We start from the raw sequence: 21,438 nt of genomic DNA, 5'->3' as shown, positions 1-21,438 counted from the left end.
CTGTCCAGTGAAATCACACTAGAGTCTGGCCAATAAACTCTAATGGCCCTGTCAATTCCCATCTCCAGTTAGTAGCGTGTTCTTGTGTACTGAGATTGATGCCTAGGCCACCAGGACTGTGTGTGTGTGTGTGTGTGTGTGTGTGTGTGTGTGTGTGTGTGTGTGTGTGTGTGTGTGAGGTCCAAGCTTACAGCACAGCATTGGTTCCCATGTAGCATCTCCACCAGTGTAATGAATCACTCAACAAATGTTGGTCTTGGACTCTCTGGCTGGAGAGGACGAAACAGAGGAAGAATAAAACAGCAGGGAGAGTTTCCACCGCCACCAAAACACATTGCCTGAACCGTTTTCGAAACCATGAATATTTGCTTTACTGGACCCTGCTGAAACGACCAGTTAAAACCAGCATGAATTCCCATGCCGGCTGGTTTATGCTGGTTTGTTGCTGGAATTTTCAGCATCATTACTCCAGTCTTCAGTGTCACATGATCCTTCAGAAATCATAATAATGTGCTGATTTGCTGCTCAAGAAACATATCTTGTTATCGATGTTGAAAACCGTTGAGCTGCTTCATATTTTCATGGAAACCCTGATCTTTTTTTCTTTTTTCTTTTTTTTCTCAGGATTCTTTGATGAATTTAAATTTAAAAATAACAATATTTATTTTAAATAGAGTTTTTTGGAACAGTATAATAGTCTTTTACTGCCACTTTTGATCAATTTAAGGCATCATTCTGTATAAAAGTAACATTCTGTTGTATTATAGATAGATAAGATATAGAAGACTGACATTTACAAGATTCATTTTTATTTTAGATTTGTATTTTTATTTAATTTGATTTTAATTTAGTTTAGTTTATAATATTAATATGAACCAATATACAAAAGTAGTAGCACATCAATATTGTATATATATTAAACACCTTTCCTAATTAGGCCTACACTGCATAAACCATATCTTTTATGATAAATAAATGTATCATAAATAACTAAATAATATCATAAGAAAAAAGATCATAGATTAGTTACGGTTATCAATAATTGGTAAATTATTGGTTATTATTTATCGGTAAATTAACCAAAGGATTAATCAACTACTCATAAAAATATCAATAGATTAACCGAGAGGGAAAAGATTATTTGATTAATCTGGAAAAAAATGATCGGTAGATTAATTGATAAAAAATTTTTTGTCCCAGCCCTACTGTTTTGTCTGATATTTTGCTCTTGGCGCTCTTACATTATACTTTATACATTATACTTATTCTGGGACAGTGTTTAGGAATCTTGGCTGCTTGGTCAGTCATGGCCTTCTGTGCTTGTATATTTTGGCATAATAACTGGTAAACTGTATAGTTGTTTGGCATATTTTTCTACATAATGTCATGTCTGGTATCACTACTCTCTGCCTTCCCACATAATAAAATAATTTCATCTGAAATAATTATTTACTTTTGAATTTATTTGCTAAATAAAGTCCACTTTACATCAGGGTCTGGATCTGGACTGAGTTTTTATTTTATTTTGCATTAATAACCATGCATTGCCTCTTAAATATACTTTCAATATTTTATACTGTAGCTCTGTACAACTGATTTGCTCATATCAGTACTAGTACTTAGACAGAAATCTCCCCAGAAAGTGCCCTTTAAGAGTTTAAAAGCTGTTCTGTTGTAAAAGACTGATTTTGTGTATAGTTTATAAGGGTATGAAAGCCCTCAGCGTGCTCAGTGAAAGCTTTCTGTCTGCTGTTATAAAGCAGAGCCTGTGGAGATGAATGAATGCTGTTCTCTGTTCAGCGCTGATAGCATCTCTCACTGCATGCTCTTTCACATTAACAGAGAGCGAGAGCATGGCATGTCTGTAACCGGCTAATGCCAGACAAAGGAATCCACATCACTTTTCTCTCCTTGTCCCTCACAAAGACATGCACACGTATACGAGTCTTTATGTTCACCTGCATGGGTCTCTGTTTTGAGCTTTAGCGGCGATGCTAATGCTAAAGCAGCTCGTACAATCTTACCATACTTAAGTGGAGATATCTTACAGCAAAAATTACACATTACAACTGTGCTGGAGTAAAAGTCTTAGAGTATCTAAACTTCAGTATTTTCCTTGTACTAAATGTAGGCTCAGAGATGCACTAGTTCTCAACACTTAAGAAACATGCCAGTGAAACACAAGAAACAGTTGATTTGTGAGGAGAGCGATCACATGTTTACTTTCCAAAATGCAAATAAAACTGAACACCTCAATATTGCAATCGACACAACAGCCTCAAAAAGCCCATAAGTAAACCAAAAACTGTCCTTGCATAATATAATATTAGTTAAATAAAAGGCAGCTTAAGTGTAATTAAATAGAGTACACTTTCATTAATACACACTTTTAAAAGTGCACTTTGTAATGATGTCAAATTAAGTTGTGCGTTGTAAATGATTTTTAATAATCTTTTGTCATGCTTTAAAGAAATACACTTTTGTTGACTAACGTACTAAAGTATCATTTGAAATGTTGTGTGTTAGAACTTTTGCAACTTCAAATGTGTAATTACAAACATATTTAAACACATGACATTGTTTTAATAGAAATTATAAGTATATTTTAGTTTACCATAAATTCTTGTCCGTTCATTCCGCAACCATATTTCAAAGACAAATGTACTTAAGTGGGACAAAAAGCACTCTAAAGTTAAGCTAATTTAATTTAATGTAATTTATTTTCACATGCAGTTAAATGTCCAAAAACATTACATTCAGTTTGCACATATTATTTTCATAATTTGATGTCCCTATGAGGCAGGACTGTAGACAAACATGTAAAACGAGCAGCGACTCTATGAATGAGAGTGAATTGTGATTAAGTGGAGGCAATTGTAGCCTATTAGGCAAAGTGTTTAACGCTTTGCTCATGAAGTGATGAACTTACTGCTTCGATGACCTCAACTGAATTGCTTTAGTGTTCAAATCATGTGGAAGACTTGAGGAACTTGGCTGAATTAAATATAGAGCCCTCTTCAGCCTTTTAAAGAATAAAATAAAATAAAATCCAGCCCTCCTGGAGTGTTTTATCAGAAGTGTCCTGTTCAGTCCATGACTTCTCCAGGGTTTTTTCATCTTTTCATTTGATATCTCATAGAGATATTTCATTTACTTTGCCCAGCGTGAGATTACGGCTGTGGAAAAAGGAGCATGCTGGCATTAGACGTGTAATACATTTTCATTTGCAGATCTCGCCTAGTTATTTACAATACTTCTACATAAATGACATCCACCCAGATTCATAAGTTTTGCAGTAGTAATGTACACTGCTGTTCAAAAGTTTGAACAGTCAATTTTCTTTGCAAAGAAATTCATACTTTTATTCAGCAAGGATGCATTAAATTGATCAAAAGTGACAGTAGGGACTTGTTACAAAAACATTTCTATTTCAAATAAATGCTGTTCTATTTTATCAAAGAATCCTGGGAAAAAATAAATCACAGTTTCCACAAAAATATTAAGCCTCACAATGGTTTTCAAAGTTGATAAAGCAGCAAATCAACATCATTAGAATGATTTCTGAAGGAATATGTGACACTGAAGACTGGAGTAATGATGCTGAAAACACAATCAAACCACCGTCGGAACCAAATTTAAAACGTTGGATGCAAAAAATATAATAAAATGTTTTTCACTAAATTAATTAACAATCCAGGATATTAAAGTCATGTTTATATTAAGAGATGTTAATTTTCAGTGGACTCAAATGAAGTAAGTTCACAGTACTATCAGTATAAATAGTAGTATTTGAACTCAAACTGTTTGAAGCAATTGGTTTCTTCCATGGTATTTTACGGTAACATACTGTAAAAAGGAGAGCTGTAATTTAACGGTAAAGGGCTGTAAATTAGGGCTGCAATTTTTTTTTACAGTGTTTGAATAAATTTGTCATGAAGAAGTGTTTATGAAAACTAAGTTGTATACAAACATTTCAGTTTTTATTTGAGTATAATACATAAATACCAAATGAATATAATATTCAGCTTTGTTGTTGATTTTAACCTCTAATATTACAGTAATGTCCCAAACGAGAGGGTTTTCCTGTATAGTTTACAGCATTAGTTTGGAGATATCTTTTCCCAAACTTCCAGTATTGGTAGTCATTCTGAATAATCGGTGGAGAAATGTAGTATCGGTGCACGTCTATAATTGATTGTAATTTTGTTTTCAGGAATACCACGGTTCCTCAGTCAGCCGGAAGCGGCGTCGGTGCGGGCCGGGGACAGTCACGTGATGAACTGTGAGGTCAACCCTGATCTGGTGTCCTTCATCCGCTGGGAACGAAACAAGGAGCCGGTCGAGCTGGATCAGAGAGTGTTTGCACTGTCCAGTGGAGCTCTGGTCATCAGTAACTCCAGCGAGACCGACACTGGGCTCTACCGATGCGTGATCGAGAACGCCGGACCCATCAAGACCAGCGAAGAGGCGCACTTACACATACTGACGGGTAGGAACATTTACATTACATTTACAATCACATTAATATACCATCACAAACATGTTTTTTTTATTTTTTTTTTATAAATATACATTTTGACTGCTGTGTGATTTAACATTTATTATGATTTCCCATTGGACATTTTTTATAACTGCCTGGTAGTTATTGCATTTAGAATCACATCAATAGTTCATCACGAACATATTTTTGCACACTCGGGACTTTCTATAAATCAACTTCATGAGTTTTTTTTTTACTAAAGTACCCCTATTATGCTATTTTAAAGGTTCCTAATTTTGTCTTGAGGTCTCATACAATAGGTTTTCATGCATCCAAGATCAAAAAACACTTTAATTTTCTCATATATATATATATATATTTATATTGCAGCATCAGCTCTTTTCTCACAGTGTCTGAAAAGGCTCGAAAAAGGATTCAGCCTCTCTAAACCCCGCCTTTCTCTAAACCCCGCCTTTCCGAGAGCCTACTCTGCTCTGATTGGTCAGATTGCCCAGTCCAGCCTCTCTAAACCCCACCTTTCCGATAGCCTACCCTGCTCTGATTGGTCAGATCGCCCAGTCCAGCTTCTCTAAACCCCGCCTTTCCGATAGCCTACCCTGCTCTGATTGGTCAGATTGCCCAGTCTTTTGTGATTTGTCTACTCTGCTCTAAATGTTTGTAAATGTAAAAGGTCGGCAAAGTTTTAAAGATCGTAGATCCACTTTGCGTGCACTTCCAAAGGATAAGGATTATGACTCTGGCTCAAATTGATACAGTACAACGGCATCATCGTTACTGTTCGTATTACTGTGTATGAGGACAGACTGGGTCATCTGACCAATCAGAACAGAGTAGACCAATCAATCTGAGCCTGAGTCTTAATCCTTATCCTTTGGAAATGCATGCATTATTGATCAATGATCTTTTAAACTTTGCCAACCTTTTACATTCACAAACAGCTCTATAGTAAGAGGTCTTTAGTAAGAGGCAGGTTGATATTGTCCATGTGGATATTAAAATCCTATATCCGTCCTATATCCAATCTACAATTCTACCATACCATCCACTGGAAATGAATGTACCATTAATTTCCAAAATTCTTGAAAAAACAGTTGCCTCTCAACTCCATCTTCATCTATCCCACAATAACCTGTATGAACAGTTCCAGTCCGGTTTCCGTCCACTTCATAGCACTGAAACAGCACTTATCAAAATCACCAACGACCTCCTTATGGCAGCTGATTCTGGACTCCTTACCATCCTCATCCTCCTCGACCTGAGTGCAGCCTTTGATACCATCTGTCACACTGTCCTCCTCAACAGGTTATCCTCCATCGGCATCACCCACACTCCGTTAGACTGCTTCACATCTCATCTCTCTGGCCGCACTCAGTTCATTCAATTTAAGTCTTTTAAATCCAGTACCTCCGCCGTCACTTCAGGTGTGCCCCAGGGCTCTGTCCTGGGGCCCCTACTTTTCATCATTTATCTCCTTCCCCTGGGCAATATCTTCCGCAAATTTAACATTCAATTCCACTGTTATGCTGATGACACCCAGCTCTACCTTTCGACCAAACCCTCGTCCACTCTCCCGCCCTCCTCCCTTACTGATTGCATCTCGGAAATAAAAACCTGGTTTACCCAAAATTTCCTCAAATTAAACAGTAATAAAACTGAGGTACTCCTCATTGGCACTAAATCCACTTTATCCAAAACCGACAGTTTTTCTCTCACTATTGATAACTCCTCCGTTTCACCCTCCCCCCAGGTTAAGAGTCTGGGTGTCATCCTTGACAGCACATTATCTTTTCAATCCCACATCAATAACATTACCCGGTACGAAACATTAATCGCCTCCGCCCCTCCCTTACCCCCCACACTGCTGCCGTTCTTGTCCACAGTCTCGTCACTTCCCGTTTGGACTACTGCAACTCTCTCCTTTTTGGCCTCCCTCACAAATCCCTTCATAAACTTCAACTGGTCCAGAATTCAGATGTCCGAATCATAACTCGAACCCCCTCCATTCACCACATCACTCCTGTTCTCCAACAGCTTCACTGGCTCCCGGTCCAGTTTCGTATCCAATTTAAAGTCCTTCTGTTAACATTCAAAGCCACCCCCCCCCCCCATATATGTCTGATCTCTTCCTTAGATCCTCTTCCTCCATACACCTGTCTGCCCCCCCCAACCCCCCCGCCCGTCTCACCACTATGGGGAGCAGAGCATTTAGCCGCTCTGCTCCCCGTCTCTGGAACTCATTACCACCCCAGCTCAGAAACATCGATTCATTCTCCCATTTCAAATTGCAACTCAAAACACATCTGATGTCAGTTGCTCTGCCTCTTTCTGTTTTTAATGTTGTTCTAGTCTTTATTTTTTGCTGCTTTTAAATGTCTTATGTATCCCTGTACGGTGTCCTTGAGTGCCGAGAAAGGCGCCTTTAAATAAAATTTATTATTATTATAATTATTAATACACACTACATGAAATGTAACAATACTATGTCTTTAAATTTTTTTATTTATTCATAACCCTATATAGTAAAAGTTTTTAATCCATGACAAACATAAATTCAGTTGGGTTTGTCCAAAAAAGTTTTTTCCTCCTTAAAAGAACAAAAGCTCTCAGGAGGAAAGGCCAATTTCCCTTCATTCCTGATAATAAAAATGCAAGACATTGATTCTGATGTGATTTTTCATACCCTACTGAAACAATTGTGGGGAGAGAGAGAGAGAGTTTTAAAGGAAGCCTCCTGGTGCAGGACGGCCACATGTGGTGTTATCAAAGAGAACAATGTAATTTATGCTGAAGTTAAAGAGAACTGAGCTGCTTTGTGGCAGATCCTCAGCGGGCAGATTTATAACGCAAACCAGGCCTGAAGCTCCAACCTCAAATACTGAGGTTATCACACCAAACATGGAGCAGTGATATATAAAGAGAGACAAATAATGTATTTTTCCCTCGCGGAGATAAATAAACAATGAGTATTAAAGAGAAAAATGTAAGAGCTTAAGCCTAAAAGGTTAAGTGTATACTGTCTATACAGTAAATGTTTGTTTGTGTTTTTTTCTGATATCTTATCTTAGCCCCCTTTTTAAGCCAAAAAAAGCCCAAATTGTGTTACATTCATACTTAAAGAGACAGTCCACTCAAATTAAAAATCTGTCTTCATTTACTCACCCTCATGTGGCTGCAAACCTCTATGACTTTTCCTCTGTGGAACCAAACGTTGGGAAATATTTTGAGTCCAGATTATGAGGCACATCATTTAAAATAAATAAAAAATGATGTGTACGGAAAAATAATTTATGGTAAATACTGCAATATTCCATTAAAAAATAAACCTAGAATCATCAATTTTGATTTCGTGGTGACTTTAATAGTTAACAGTGTTGGGTATAAATGCATTACTAAGTAATTAATAACTGTAATTTAATTACTTTTCCCTTGAGTAAAGTAAGGGATTACTCTTAATTTTAATTACAGTTATTCTGTGGTAATTGCATTAAATAAATATTGTAGACTATAGAACAATTCTATATAAAACTAGTGGATTTAACATCAAAATTTAGTCATGTTAAAAATGTTAAAATGTACGTTTTTAATGCAACCTTCTCCCTTTAAATAGGGAGAAGAATAAATTATGCAATTTTATATCAATTATTTGATAGAATTAAAAGATCAGCTTCATGTTTATCCTTGTATTGTTCAACTAGTCGAGGTTGATATGGCATTTAGAAAGTAATGCAATACTTTTTAGAGTTTTTTTTTTTTTTTTTATTGTTTAATTTTTTTTCTTTCTTTTTATTATTATTTTTGTGTCAAGTGATGCACATGGGCTGACACTGACTGCATTGACTTCTCTGTGTTGTGCAGAATCCGGAGAGGAGAGAACCCTGGAGTTTCTCCTGGAGCCTCAACCAGTATCTAAAGTCGTGGGGGAGAGCGTGCTGCTCCCCTGTGTGGTGACGGGATATCCCACAGCCTCCGTCACGTGGATGCACAGAGACCAGCTCATCGACGACAGGTAGGGGTTTGAATCTCAGTTTTGTCTTCACAGATGTCCGGGGTGGATGGAGACACTGCTATTAATAGATCCAGAGCTCTGAGCTCTAAATCAGACAGTGATTTCCACTAACAGGTCATTGATTCCTCGGTGACGAACATGAGCTTTGAGTCCCGCTGTGGCAGCAGTGTCCACTTTTAGGGATCGCTCTCCGTGAACGTCTGCTGTTCTGCTGGCATTCAGCCCTGTCCCGTCCCAGATGCCCGAGGAAATAATTACAGTGACGGCGCCCGGCTGAGAGGTGTAAATGCCAGTCAAGACTGCAAGCTTCTACACCACACACACACACACACACACACACACACACACACACACACACACACACACACACACACACACACACACACACACACACACACACACACACACACACACACACATACACACACACACACCTCTCCTGAGAAACATTACCAGGCAGTTCACAGATTAGACCTAGGAAGACACTTTTTCATGCTTCATTCTCATTAGCTGCTGGGTATCCAAAGGAAATGAAGTTTCCACAGCCATGATAAACCTGGAAATATAAGGGAATTTTAAAAATTAATTCAAATAAAGATGCTCTAATTTTAATATTTTTCACTATTTCGTCTAAATTATTAAAAATAAAACACTAAAATCAGCTGTTACAAGTGAATTTGTGCACTATAAATGAATTCATATGATATTTTCTAAGTTTATATTTAACGGTGGTATTAAAGGTTCATCCAAAAATTTTTATTCTGTCATCTGTTACTCATCCTCATGTCGTTCCAAACCCATAAGACGTTTGTTCATCTTCAAAACACATATGAAGGTATTTTCAAACCTGAGAAAACTTGAAACCTCTCTTTGAAAGTTCATAAAAACATAATCCACACGAATCAAGCGATTTAATCCAGATCTTCTGAATGATGACATGATCGGCGTGTATGATGAACAGATTTAGTTGATAAACACACACAGTACAGAGAGCACATTAAACGTGCTTGCTTGACGCGTGAGAACCAATAAACAAAAGTTTTGGTTACATGGACTTTCAATATAGGGACAGAAATCTCACGTTTCAATACAAATATCTCCATTTGTGTTTCAGTGACGACGAGTCTTGTGTTTGAAACGACATGCGGGTCAGTGAATGATGACAGAATTTTCATTTTTTGGGTGAACTAACCCTTTAAATTATTAAAATTTACAAAAATCAATAGCAGCCGATTGCGAACGACTTGGAAAGTCAAAGAAAAATCAAGGAATTTCATTGGCCAAAAGGTGTGGAAAGACCCTGTACTCTTTTACAGTTTCTCCATGTAAACTTCTCAAAAATTGATTATGAACTAGATTTGCGAGTTGTGCTTTCCATGGTTTGCAAACCAAAAGAGAAAAGAGAGAAATTCTGTTCTCTAGACTATACGAGATGTTCCTCCTTCAATGCAACTGGTAATTTTTCACCTGTTTTATTGTCCGGATTGCTTAGAAAAGTAAAAGCAAGACACTCATCACTCTTGTCTAAACAAAAAGTGCAGATGCAGAATGAGAACAAAGTAATGTACGTTGTGTTTTTTTTTTGCTCAAATCCCTAACCGTGAGTATGAGCAATGTTGTTGCTTTCCTCAGTAAACCACTAATAATGGCCTTTCAGTGAGTTTGTCATAACAATAATTACCATTGGCTTGAATGTAAGTCTCCCCAGAGTTGCCGTCTTCACACGACGACTTCATTAATCAAACTACTGAGGTTATTTAAACTGAAAACGATGTTTTGCTCTTGACAATTAAAAAGTGCCTGTGAGATTATTCCTGAAGGAAGGGTTTGGACTGTCAGCCGGTAATTGGGAATGTAGAGTGGAAAAGCAATGGGGAATATTTATAAGGACGCTGGTGTTATCAGACGAGGAATTGAAGCCCCTTCTTGACGTGTATCTGAGTTTATGAGTTTACGGGGATTAACCACGGTAAACGGTCGAGTCAGAGAGGCAGAACAAGAGAGAGCAGAGAGATGAAAGAGTACAGTGAGAGTTACTGTTGATTGCCTCATATTGGGGTCCGTATGAAGTGTGACTTCAATCCCTCCAAACCTTAAGACACAATTTAAACGTTGTACAAAACATGCTCACGGTCCCTTTGATCATACTGTGCAATATGCATCTCCAAATATTTCTATAGTACAGTACAGAGGCATTCAGTTCATATTGTGTATATTAATATTTGATATGAACAGGTCTCTATTTGCCCACTATATACATAAAAATGAGATTTTAGAAATTATTTAGGCCATTTGTGAAGTTTACCTTATGAATTGATTGTCCGGATGGAAAACCAGGGTCATTAAGGTGGTCAATATGTTTTTTTTTTTAGCTGGTCCAACGATCCCTGAGGGGTTTTTATCCGCACCAGTTCAGTGAAACCACTGATCAACCAACAAGCCATTCATCCTGTCCCTTTGTTCCCATTTCCTCGATTCTCCGAAACCCCATTTAAAATCCAATTTGGGGTTGATCATTGTGTGCTACTCTCCTGATCTATAAAGGTTGGATGAAATCATTGCAGGATGACCATTGGCAGAGTTGCTTATCAATGTTAATGGCCTATAATTTCTGCAGCCTTTTGTTCAGGATGTGTATTAACAAGATTAAATGCTGTTTTCAGCTCACTCTCCAGATATCAAATTTATCCTGTTTGTAATAGAGTCTGGCCCCGTAATGTTCGGCCAGAGGGAGGGGGAAAAGTAGGCTAATACACTTTAGCATACTTATAAAAAACAGTACTTTTTACAGAAATTATATGCATTGAAAGAATATATTTAAGTGCAAACTTAGGGTACGTTTACATGACAATGATGTGCTTAAAACTGAGTTTTCCGCGTACCGACGACACCATTGTCAAAACGATCCCAATTCACACGGATCCGCGAAAACGACTAAAAACGCTGTATTCTGCTGCTATTAGATGGTGATGAAACACTATAGACTGAACACATAAATACGCATGTGCATGACGTCATCTTCTTCAGAGATTCACGTTTTTGTTGTTTACACCGAGACCGTTTTTAAAAATGTGCACTTTGAAACTCGTTTTCAAAAGTTTGCGTTTTCAAAACGCAGTTGTCGTGTAAATGAGCGGCCGGAATGCATAAAAAGTTTTACGTTTTTACTTGAAAACGGTGTCGTTTAAACGGCCCCTAAACCAAACTATTGTTAATTTCATTTCGACTGGAACTTGAATGTCATGTATTTAAATATATTTTGAATCACTCATATGTAACGCTGAAGCTGCAATTTAATATGTGTAAAATATGTGACCCTGGATCACAAAACCAGTCACATGGGTCAATTTTGTGAAATTGAGATTCATAAATCATCTGAAAGCTGAATAAATAATCTTTCCATTGATGTATGGTTTGTTAGGATAGGACAATATTTGGTCGAGATATGACTATTGAAAATCTGGAATCTGAGGGTGCAAAAAAAAATCGAAACATTGAGAAAATCTCCTTTAAAGTTGTGCATTTATGTTGGCGATTGTGCAGCATTCACTCACAAAAATAAATGTTTTATATATTTACGGTAGGAAATTTACAAAATATCGTCATAGAACATGATCTTTACTTAATATCCCCATGATTTTTGGCATAAAAGAAAAATCGATAATTTTGACCCACACAATGTATTGTTGGCTATTGCCACAAATATACCCGTGCGACTCGTGACTGGTTTTGTGATCCAGGGTCACATATATTAACTTTAAATGTAATATCGAATATCACATTGCAGTTAAATATAAGATCAAGTACATGTGCTTCAGTGTGTTAGTCGCCACAGTCCATCAGTCCTCACAGATCGAGCTCCCTCATGTCTGTGTAGGGGAAAATGTGTTTTTCTAATGTCGAAAACCAAACAGTGCTTTATTGAGCGTGGAGTCATTCCAACAGCTCTGATTCCCTGGCACTAGCAGCGTTCCCATCCCTCAGGATCTTCTCGGCACGAGGAGTCACTGGGCCGAGAGCTGAGAGAGATAATCGCAGGTTTGAGGAGATGCTCGGGCTTCTTAGTGGGAGTGTAACAACAGGCTGGATTCACTGAAGGATAAATACTGAAGACTGGCACATAGAGCTGAAGAGAGGGAGGAAAGGACAGCCATTTGTAAAACAGAATTAGATATTATTGTTTGGATACCAAGTAATGTCATTTATAGTCTTGTGCTTCCAGACTCCTGCCTTTTAAGCATAAGATCTAGTCCACGTTAAAGCTAATCCTGGCCCGTCTGATTGATGGAAAGTCATAAACCACTTCGCTTTTTACTTCTTTGCTCTATTTCAAAGAAATCTAGAGTATCATCCATGTTTTTTAAATGATAGTTTATTATATAGTCATTATATTTTAGTAATTTAAGTTGGCGGTTCTTTGATGGTCACATGAGTTGCTGGTAAGCAAATTAATTATCTATTAATCTGTTTTTTATTCTGATTCTTTTTATTTTGTTTATTTTAACTTTACATTTTTATGATGTAATTAAATATCAGCTCACGAACCCCAGTTTGGGAAACATATTTTATAGAAATATATAGCAGTTTATAGTGTTTACAGGAAAGTAAACAGACTGGCTGTTTTCTGCGTGTAATATGCATCAGATGTTCCTGAATGGGCCGTGGGTGGGCCGTCCGAAGCTAAAACTACAGTACATCATTTATGACTTTGCTGGAATGCATTTTTGCTGGACGTCTGTTTTATTGTTTGGCAGGACATTACCGCTGTTGCACAAAGCATGCATCATTTAGCCAGATGTCCAGCGGCTGTTTGTCACTGGAAACTATGAATTTTGTGCCTCCCTCTTGTTCTCTCTCGGTCCCTTTTTTCCATCGTGTCCCGTCCCTTTAGGAATGACTGTGGCTTCTCCTTTCACTCAAGCTAATGACACATCCACGGCTAAACCCAGTTCATTCAGACCTCTAATGTGCGCATGTTACGCAGGCTGTGGTTTTGGGCTTATAGGAATGTGCTAATCAAAAATATCGGTTAACCATTGGAAGCACCTGTGAAACAAATAAAGAAAGGTATGATGATAGTCCATCTCAGCCCAGCTGGGAAAAACAAACTCTCCGACGACTCACTGTAAAGATGAAGCTCTTTATATTGATTTTAGGCACTGTTTACATCTGTTATTAGTATTAAGATGCGTTTTGGTCGATCGGATCATATGTAGACGAGAGAGACACATTCCCGTTTACACCTGGTGTTTCTTTTGTCCACTTCTGTCCTGATTGCTTCGAGGAGAGAATCTATGGATGGGTTAATTTATGGTTGTTTTTTTTTCAGATCTTTTCATCTAATGGACAAAATAAGCTTTACATATGAACGCGACCGGAGACGAAAGAAAAACATACAGAGATCATCAGCTTTAGTTTTTGCTCTCTGAGTGTGTGTGTTAACGCTGTGAGTGTGTGTTAGAAATCAGGAATGGTGGGAGAACATTGTGTTTGGTACGTTTTTCATCTTCAAACCAAACTTGAGTCTTCAGCCGACAGTTTAAATCCCGTCTGGATAGAGCTCTTCCCATAATGTTCAGGCATTAGATCAGTAGACGGAGAGAAGACGGTGTTTTGTGGCTGTTTGAACACATTCGACCACATGAGTGTTTACACTATGAAAGCAATCCGGTCTAATGTGTTTTCCACTGCCTCTGGAAGAGGTTGAAAGTGGACGAGCTCAAAACGCTTTAGACCCCGTTACACCTGTATTTAGAGTCGTTCACTTGTGATCCGATCAACTAAAACGCATCTTAATACCAGATGTGAACAGGGCCATACACTCGTTTTTTCGTTTGAGGCTCAGTCCTATAAAAGTGCTGCATATGTTAAACTGGACAATGATAGAACATAATATTCAGGTTTAGAAAACATGACATTACATCATATGGGTTCTTGCTGTGAGATGTTTGTTCTTCTTTGAATGCCACATTCACACAGCAGAAGAATACGGTTGACAGTCCGGTACTCGAGTCCTTAATATGGTTGCTTTCACACACAGTTTGTTCATTTACGGGAGTGAAACTACATTCTATAACCAAACTCACACACGTATTTCTAGGACTCCCAACCGCATTCTTGGAAAACCTTTGCTATGTGAATGCAACCGGACCGGACAACTAGTCGTCCGTCACGTCATACCGTGTGAGAGAGACAAACGCGTGTCTACCGTGTGTTGCGGGTTTTCATGTGTGGTTACGGTAACTTACAGTGACTGAGATATGTGACCCTGGACTGCAAAACCTAAAACCTGAAATTGAGATGTATACATCATGAATAAATAAGCTTTCCATTGATGTTTTTTTTCTTTAGGATATGACAATATTTGGCCGAGATACAACTATTTGAAAATCTGGAATCTGAGGGTGCAAAAAAATCAAAACATTGAGAAAATAGTTGTCCATTTATGTTCATGATTGTCCTGCACTCACTCACAAAAATAAATGTTTTATATATTTACGGTAGGAAATTTACAAAATATCTTCATGGAACATGATCTTTACTTAATATCCTAATGATTTTTGGCATAAAAGAAAAATCGATAATTTTGACCCATATAATGTATTGTTGGCGATTGCCACAAATATACCCGTGCGACTCGTGACTAGTTTTGCGATCCAGGGTCACATATGAGCTGTGTGTGTCTGAAGGTAAAGTGTGCATTAAAAACAGGTCATTCCAGCATAGGCCGGTAAAAAGCTTGACCAAGATGGTCTGCTAGGTTAATCTTGGTTGGTTGTCCAGCTGATCAGCCGTCTAAACCAGCCTATATCAGCTGTAAAACTGCTTCAACCATCTGAAGTTGGTTTACTGGTCTTTGCTGCTCTCCAAGCTGGTCTAGTTTGATGGTTTTAGATAGAATTGACTATTTGTTGGGTATTTTGAGTACAGCAGTTGCCAGGCTGGTAGACCAGATCAAGGATCAATCCATTCATTTACAAATGTGACCCTGGATCACAAAACCAGTCATGAGTCGCACAGGTATATTTGTGGCAATAGCCAACAATACATTGTATGGGTCAAAATGATATGTCAAAAATCATTAGGATATTAAGTAAAGATCATGTTCCATGAAGATATTTAGTAAATTTCCTACCGTAAATATATAAAACATTTATTTTTGTGAGTAAATGAAGCACAATCGTGAACATAAATGGACAACTTTAAAGGCGATTTTCTCAATGTTTCGATTTTTTTGCACCCTCAGATTCCAGATTTACAATAGTCATATCTCGGGCAAATATTGTCATATCAATATCAAAAAATTTACCCATGTGACTGGTTTTGTGATCCAGCGTCACAAATATCATTGTTTTTACTTTTACAATATTGGGTTACACTTTATTTTAATGTGTCATTGTTACAGTGTAATTATGTATTTAAGTACTGAGTAATAATAAGCAACTACATGTACTTACTATAGGGTTAGGGTAGGATTAGGATTTGGTTGAGGGTTAGTTGCATGTAATTATGCATAATTTACTGTTATTACTATAGTAAGTACATGTAACGTATGTAACAAGGACACTGTAAAATAAAGTGTTAGCCAATATTGTATTATACCTGATCTTACATTGCTTTGTAACATAGAAGGGAAAATTATGTGATATTTTTAAAAAATGTATTGAGTCATGAGGGTCTTTTCTGTAATTTATTATTACAGTTTTTTTATTGTTGTTTCACTTCACTTCATATGACTTTGCCTTGGCGGACAAAAAGTGTTTTAAATATTAATGAGCATTAATAATTAACCTTGATAAAGATAAACTTCATCTGTTTGTTTGTAACACTGAAGGTGCCACACAGCCATGAATAAATAATAAATAATAAATCATCTTTTTAGGCTGACAAGGAAGTTTTGTTGTCACAGTAAGTTTCAGAATACATTGAAATCAAGATCAAGATCAAGTTTATTTATGACTCATGATATGTTTATTCAGACTATTTTTCTTCTTCTATGAAATAATGATAAAATATGATGGCATAATAATAAATAAGGTTTTCTTTGCAAGAATTTAATACATTTTTTCCTCATTATTCAATTCAATTCAATTCACATTTATTTCAATAGCACTTTTCACAATACACATTGTTTCAAAGCAGCTTTACACAAAATGCAAGAGTCCACATTACAATTTGCAGTGATCTGTTTTCAGAGGTTATGTATTTCAGAAATGTACATATCACAGTTAGCTAAAAATGTATTAATTTAAACAATGTAATAATTGAAGGCAGAAACAATGAGCTCATTGAAGTAATGAATACTTGTTTGTTAACAAACGATTATGACATTTATAATATCAAGTTTTTGCCATTTTTGACTTTATGAGGGTGGAAACCATCAGAAGCTGGTTTGAACTGGGTTTTCCAGTAGGATAACACAGGACTCTTGCTGGTGGCATCAGAAGGAATAGTGTCACTCCCCTCATTCAAGGCTTGGCACAGCTTTAGGATCTGCTCTGTTTGCAGTCGCAGTCGTAGAGCTGAACAGTTAAGGATGGAAACCATGCCAGAACCTTCTGAGCTGTTGACAAGGCAGGCTTTCATCTCGCTCGCTTGTATCTCATGACGGCATCAATCACAGGCTGGCTGCTCTGGGGCAGGTTGGGTCAGCGCCACCGGTAGTTTGGTGTTGGGTTTCTGTTGACGGATGCCAGTAGTTTGGCCTCAGAGCGGCACACTGGATATCTAGCGCTAGCTGTTAGCCTGTTAGCTGTTAACCTGCCTGCAGTCGTGAACACATTAGTTCTGGGTTATTTGAGGCGACTCCACGCATAGAACCAGAGCATTACTGCTCCCTCAACACGCATAATGCACCGACGGTCCTGAATGAAGGAAATGTTTCCAGCTTACACAAGTTGAGGAATTTTAAGGAATGCTGTTTGGGGGAGGAGACGGCTCACTTGTTCAAAAATGAATGGGAAAGTCTTTTCTGTTTATGCCATTCATGTTTATCGGTATAGTGTGCAAGATGGTGGTAAGTGAAAGGAGAGGAGATGCCTAAACTTTAGAAAATATTATTCACTGACCTCAGAGGTGTGTGTGTGTGTGTGTGTGTGTGTGTGTTTGTTTGTTTACAAAAAATGGGTATGTCTGAATACCAATACTTGTTAGTGTGATTTTGTTATTTTCTAGCAATAAACATACAAATAAAAAGTATTTTTAGTAAGAAAATAAAATAAAAATACGCTTAAATGGGTATTATTCTAGGGAAAATTTTAATTTTGCAGTTAATTTGTTGTAATTTACAATAAATTTGGGAACAGGGCTGAATGGTTGAAGCCATCGCCACTACATTTTGTGTCAAATCAATAAAATAGATTAGAAAATCAATAAAATAGAATAGACTATTACCAAGGTTATTGTAAGAAACCCTGTTAGTTTTTTTTTTTTTTTTTTTTTTTTTTTTTTTTATATTAAATATTTTATATTGTCTTATTTGCTCCAGCTCCAAGTCTATCTGAGTAGACTTGGACCACAAAGGACCTTTTCGGTAAAACCAAGTCACCAAACCCTCATATTAGTTTTGAAGGCACTTAGAGACACATGCGAAAATCATATTTACTTATATTAAGATATAAAATAAAAATAAAAACAAAAATAAGCCATTTTTAGTTCATCAATAGGGAAAATGAAAATCATTTTATAAATTTTTACTCAAATTATGGTGTGCATTCATCAAGCACAGCCATTCAACCCTTCAGCCGTTACCAAGGTTATTGTAAGAAACCCTGTTAGCTATTTTTATTTTATTTTAATATAGTTATTTTTTTCTTTATTTAATGTTTAAAAGCGCACATGATTTTAACTTGTATTCATTTGTATTGTGATGTGTGTTCAGACAACTTTTAGCAATAAGGTAATTTAAAGTTTACAATAAATTTGGTAACAGGGCTGAATGGTTGATGCCGTCGCCACTACATTTTGTGTCAAATCAATAAAATAGATTATTATTGTATTAAGATGAGAAAAATAAAAGCCATTTTTTGGCGTCTTATATCGTCTCATTTTGTCCTTTTTGTTTTTAATCACTGAAAATACTACTTGTCTATATATTTTCCTAATGTATTCATCTGATCCAGTTCCAAGGAGTCTAAGTGAGTCTTTCAGATTAAATCAAGTAAAATAACATGTTGACAAATGCAAAAGGATCTTGTCCTCCCTCACATCACAGTTTTGAAGGCCCTTATAGATACACATGCGGAGATCATAAGACACTTGCAGCTGATGTGGAGCTTCAGCATTCACACTCTTAAAGCAGCGTACGAGTAATAACGTCACAGTCCATGAAAGGAAAACATGAAGAATGAAGTGTGTCTTCTGTGGAAAAGCTCCTCATTGGGTCTACGTGTTTCACTGCGTGTTCTTTAGCCCAAAAGCACAAAGACCCCCTTCATGAGACCTGCTGGTTTTTCCTTGGGTTGAGTTGTGTGTTATGTTTGAGGTAGGGTGGAGTTTCGTTGAGTTACTCTCTCTCTTCTGGCGTGTGTTTCGGATACTGTCGACAGTTAGCCTTGGACGTCCACCAGAGAACTGTCGCATTTGTTGAACCACGCTCTGTAAATTTATAGATATTCTGGTACTTGCATTGGTTTAGGAATGACTTGCTCTTCTTTAGGTGTTCATTTATTATATATTCTGTCTAACTTCATGATGCCTTTATTGTACTCTCATCTCTGTTGATTTAACTGTTTAAATACGTTCCTTAGAATTCCACTGATTTTTTAATTATTTTTTTTTTAATCCCAAAAATGTAAATAAAATGAAAGTAATACAAGCACAGTTTGATTTTGAATGCAACACATGGATCTGGTTACTTCACGGCTGAGACGGGCAGAGAAGTAGAAATAGTCAGTGTGTGAATGCTGGTATTATTGTGCTGGTGTTTAATACCAATCGATGTCTGACAGATCAGGTTGTTTTCTGTGTTTTCTGGCCCAGAGAGCAGTCGGCTCCTCTGCCTCTTACTGTGGACGCTCTCTTCTTTTCTCTAAACTATTGATGCCTTGCACAGCATCACAGCATGTTCCCTACGTCGAAGATTCACCCAACTCCACAACTGAATGATGATTAGTTTGTCAGTAGGGCAAAGAAATGGCAAAATAATTGCTGCAGAAATCATTTTATCAAGCATTCATCAAGCACATCCAGGATATTGTACGAAACCCTGTTACCCATTTTTTATTAATTATAATATATTTAAAAAAAAAAATTCTTAGTTTAATGTTTATTACTAGAAAGCACACATGGTTTTAAATGGTATTCACCCATGTCTTTTGTATTCAGGCAGCTTTTGGTAACAGGGATGATGAATATTAAAGAAAATTCAGAATGTCAGATAAAAATGTCAGATGTCTTGTATTCAGACAACATATGGTGACAGGGATGCAAAAAGTAAATACATATATTCAGACATGCCTTTTGTATTCAGACTACTATTGGTAACAGAGTTGAAAAACTCAATTAATTAATTAAGTCAATTAATTAATTCAATTAATTCAGACAGACTATTGGTAAAAGGGGATGATAGATAGATAGATAGATAGATAGATAGATAGATAGATAGATAGATAGATAGATAGATAGATAGATAGATAGATAGATAGATAGATAGATAGATAGATTGATTGATTGATTGATTGATTGATTGATTGATTGATTGATTGATTGATTGATATACAGACAGACAGACAGACAGACAGACAGACAGACAGACAGACAGACAGACAGACAGACAGACAGATAGATAGATAGATAGATAGATAGATAGATAGATAGATAGATAGATAGATAGACACACACACACACTTTGGCCTTCTGAGGTGAACTAACAATATTTGTGTGAAGATAAAGCTCATCCTATCACACTACCTTGTTAGACAAGAGTCCCTTTGATCCGAAGCAACATGCAGTGTAATAATACAATCGTCCTGAAGCGTCCTGGGGTTAAGTGTCTTGCTCAAGGGCTCAATGCTGACCGGTTCATTGTTTCCCCCTGGTTCAAACCAGAGACCTTCTGATAACAAAGCCTGACCTTTAACGGCTAAACCACTCCACCACGCCTTTTAGCATGCTCCCTTTGCAAGATTTATTCCATTGTGTTGCGTGTGAGAAAGAGCATTTATACAGCAGTTATTGAATCAGTGTTGGGCTAAGTATACATTTAACTTTCTGAAGGGAGAGAATTGACAGCGTGTGTTTTTCTTCACAGCACGGGCCGCTTCGAGGTGCTCGGCGGAGGCAGTCTGCAGATCTTCAATCTCACCGAGGAAGACGCCGGTGTGTACAACTGTCTGGCAGACAACGCCAACGGATCCATCGAGGCCCAGACTGAGCTCACGCTGAGAGGTAAGCTTAAACCTCGCTTTAAACAACTAATCAAGTGATCTTCGCCAGAGAGGCTATATGTATAAATGAACTAAATTAATAACTGTTTTACAACAAAAATGATCTGAAATCATTATTATTATTATTAATCACTGAATTTACTTAAAGGGTTAGTTCACCCAAAAATGAAACTTCTGTCAGTAATTACTCGCCCTCATGTTGTTCCAACCCCGTAAGACTTTCGTTCATCTTCATAAACACAAATTAAGATATTTGTGATTAAATCTGAGAGCTGTCTCACTCCTTCATAGGCATGTAATTGAAACGTGTCGGCCCAGAAAGTTAGTAAAGACAATGTTTAAAGTAGTCCAAGTGACTACAGCGGCTCAACCTTAAGTTTATCAAGCGACGAGATTACTTTTTGTGTGCAAAAAAAATAAAAAATAATGACTTTGTTCAACTATTGATTTTCTTCTGTGTTTCTCTGAGTGAGTTCACGTAGTGTAACAGCGCAGCGCTTCTGGGTTGTACGTCAGAACGGAGGCTCACTATTGGCCAGCGTCGG

The 21,438-nt window shown here is 37.2% G+C and overlaps 1 protein-coding gene across 14 annotated transcripts in view; it reads left to right on the top strand.

Annotated features, from left to right (window-relative positions):
- The window catches only part of neo1a (neogenin 1a), a 184,988-nt gene that overhangs the window by 86,002 nt on the left and 77,548 nt on the right, over positions 1 to 21,438 (top strand). For all 14 annotated transcript variants that reach the window (XM_079864928.1, XM_079864926.1, XM_079864919.1 and 11 more), the window contains exons 3-5: positions 4,214 to 4,489; positions 8,357 to 8,507; positions 20,758 to 20,894. In XM_079864928.1, coding sequence (XP_079721054.1) covers positions 4,214 to 4,489; positions 8,357 to 8,507; positions 20,758 to 20,894 — 564 coding nt within the window. The remainder of the gene's footprint in view (positions 1 to 4,213; positions 4,490 to 8,356; positions 8,508 to 20,757; positions 20,895 to 21,438) is intronic.

Source organism: Squalius cephalus (assembly GCF_949319135.1).
Source record: "Squalius cephalus genome assembly, chromosome: 3".
Lineage (NCBI taxonomy): Eukaryota > Metazoa > Chordata > Actinopteri > Cypriniformes > Leuciscidae > Squalius > Squalius cephalus.
The sequence above is the reverse complement of the archived record's forward strand: the minus strand, read 5'-3'. Positions and strand labels throughout refer to the sequence as shown.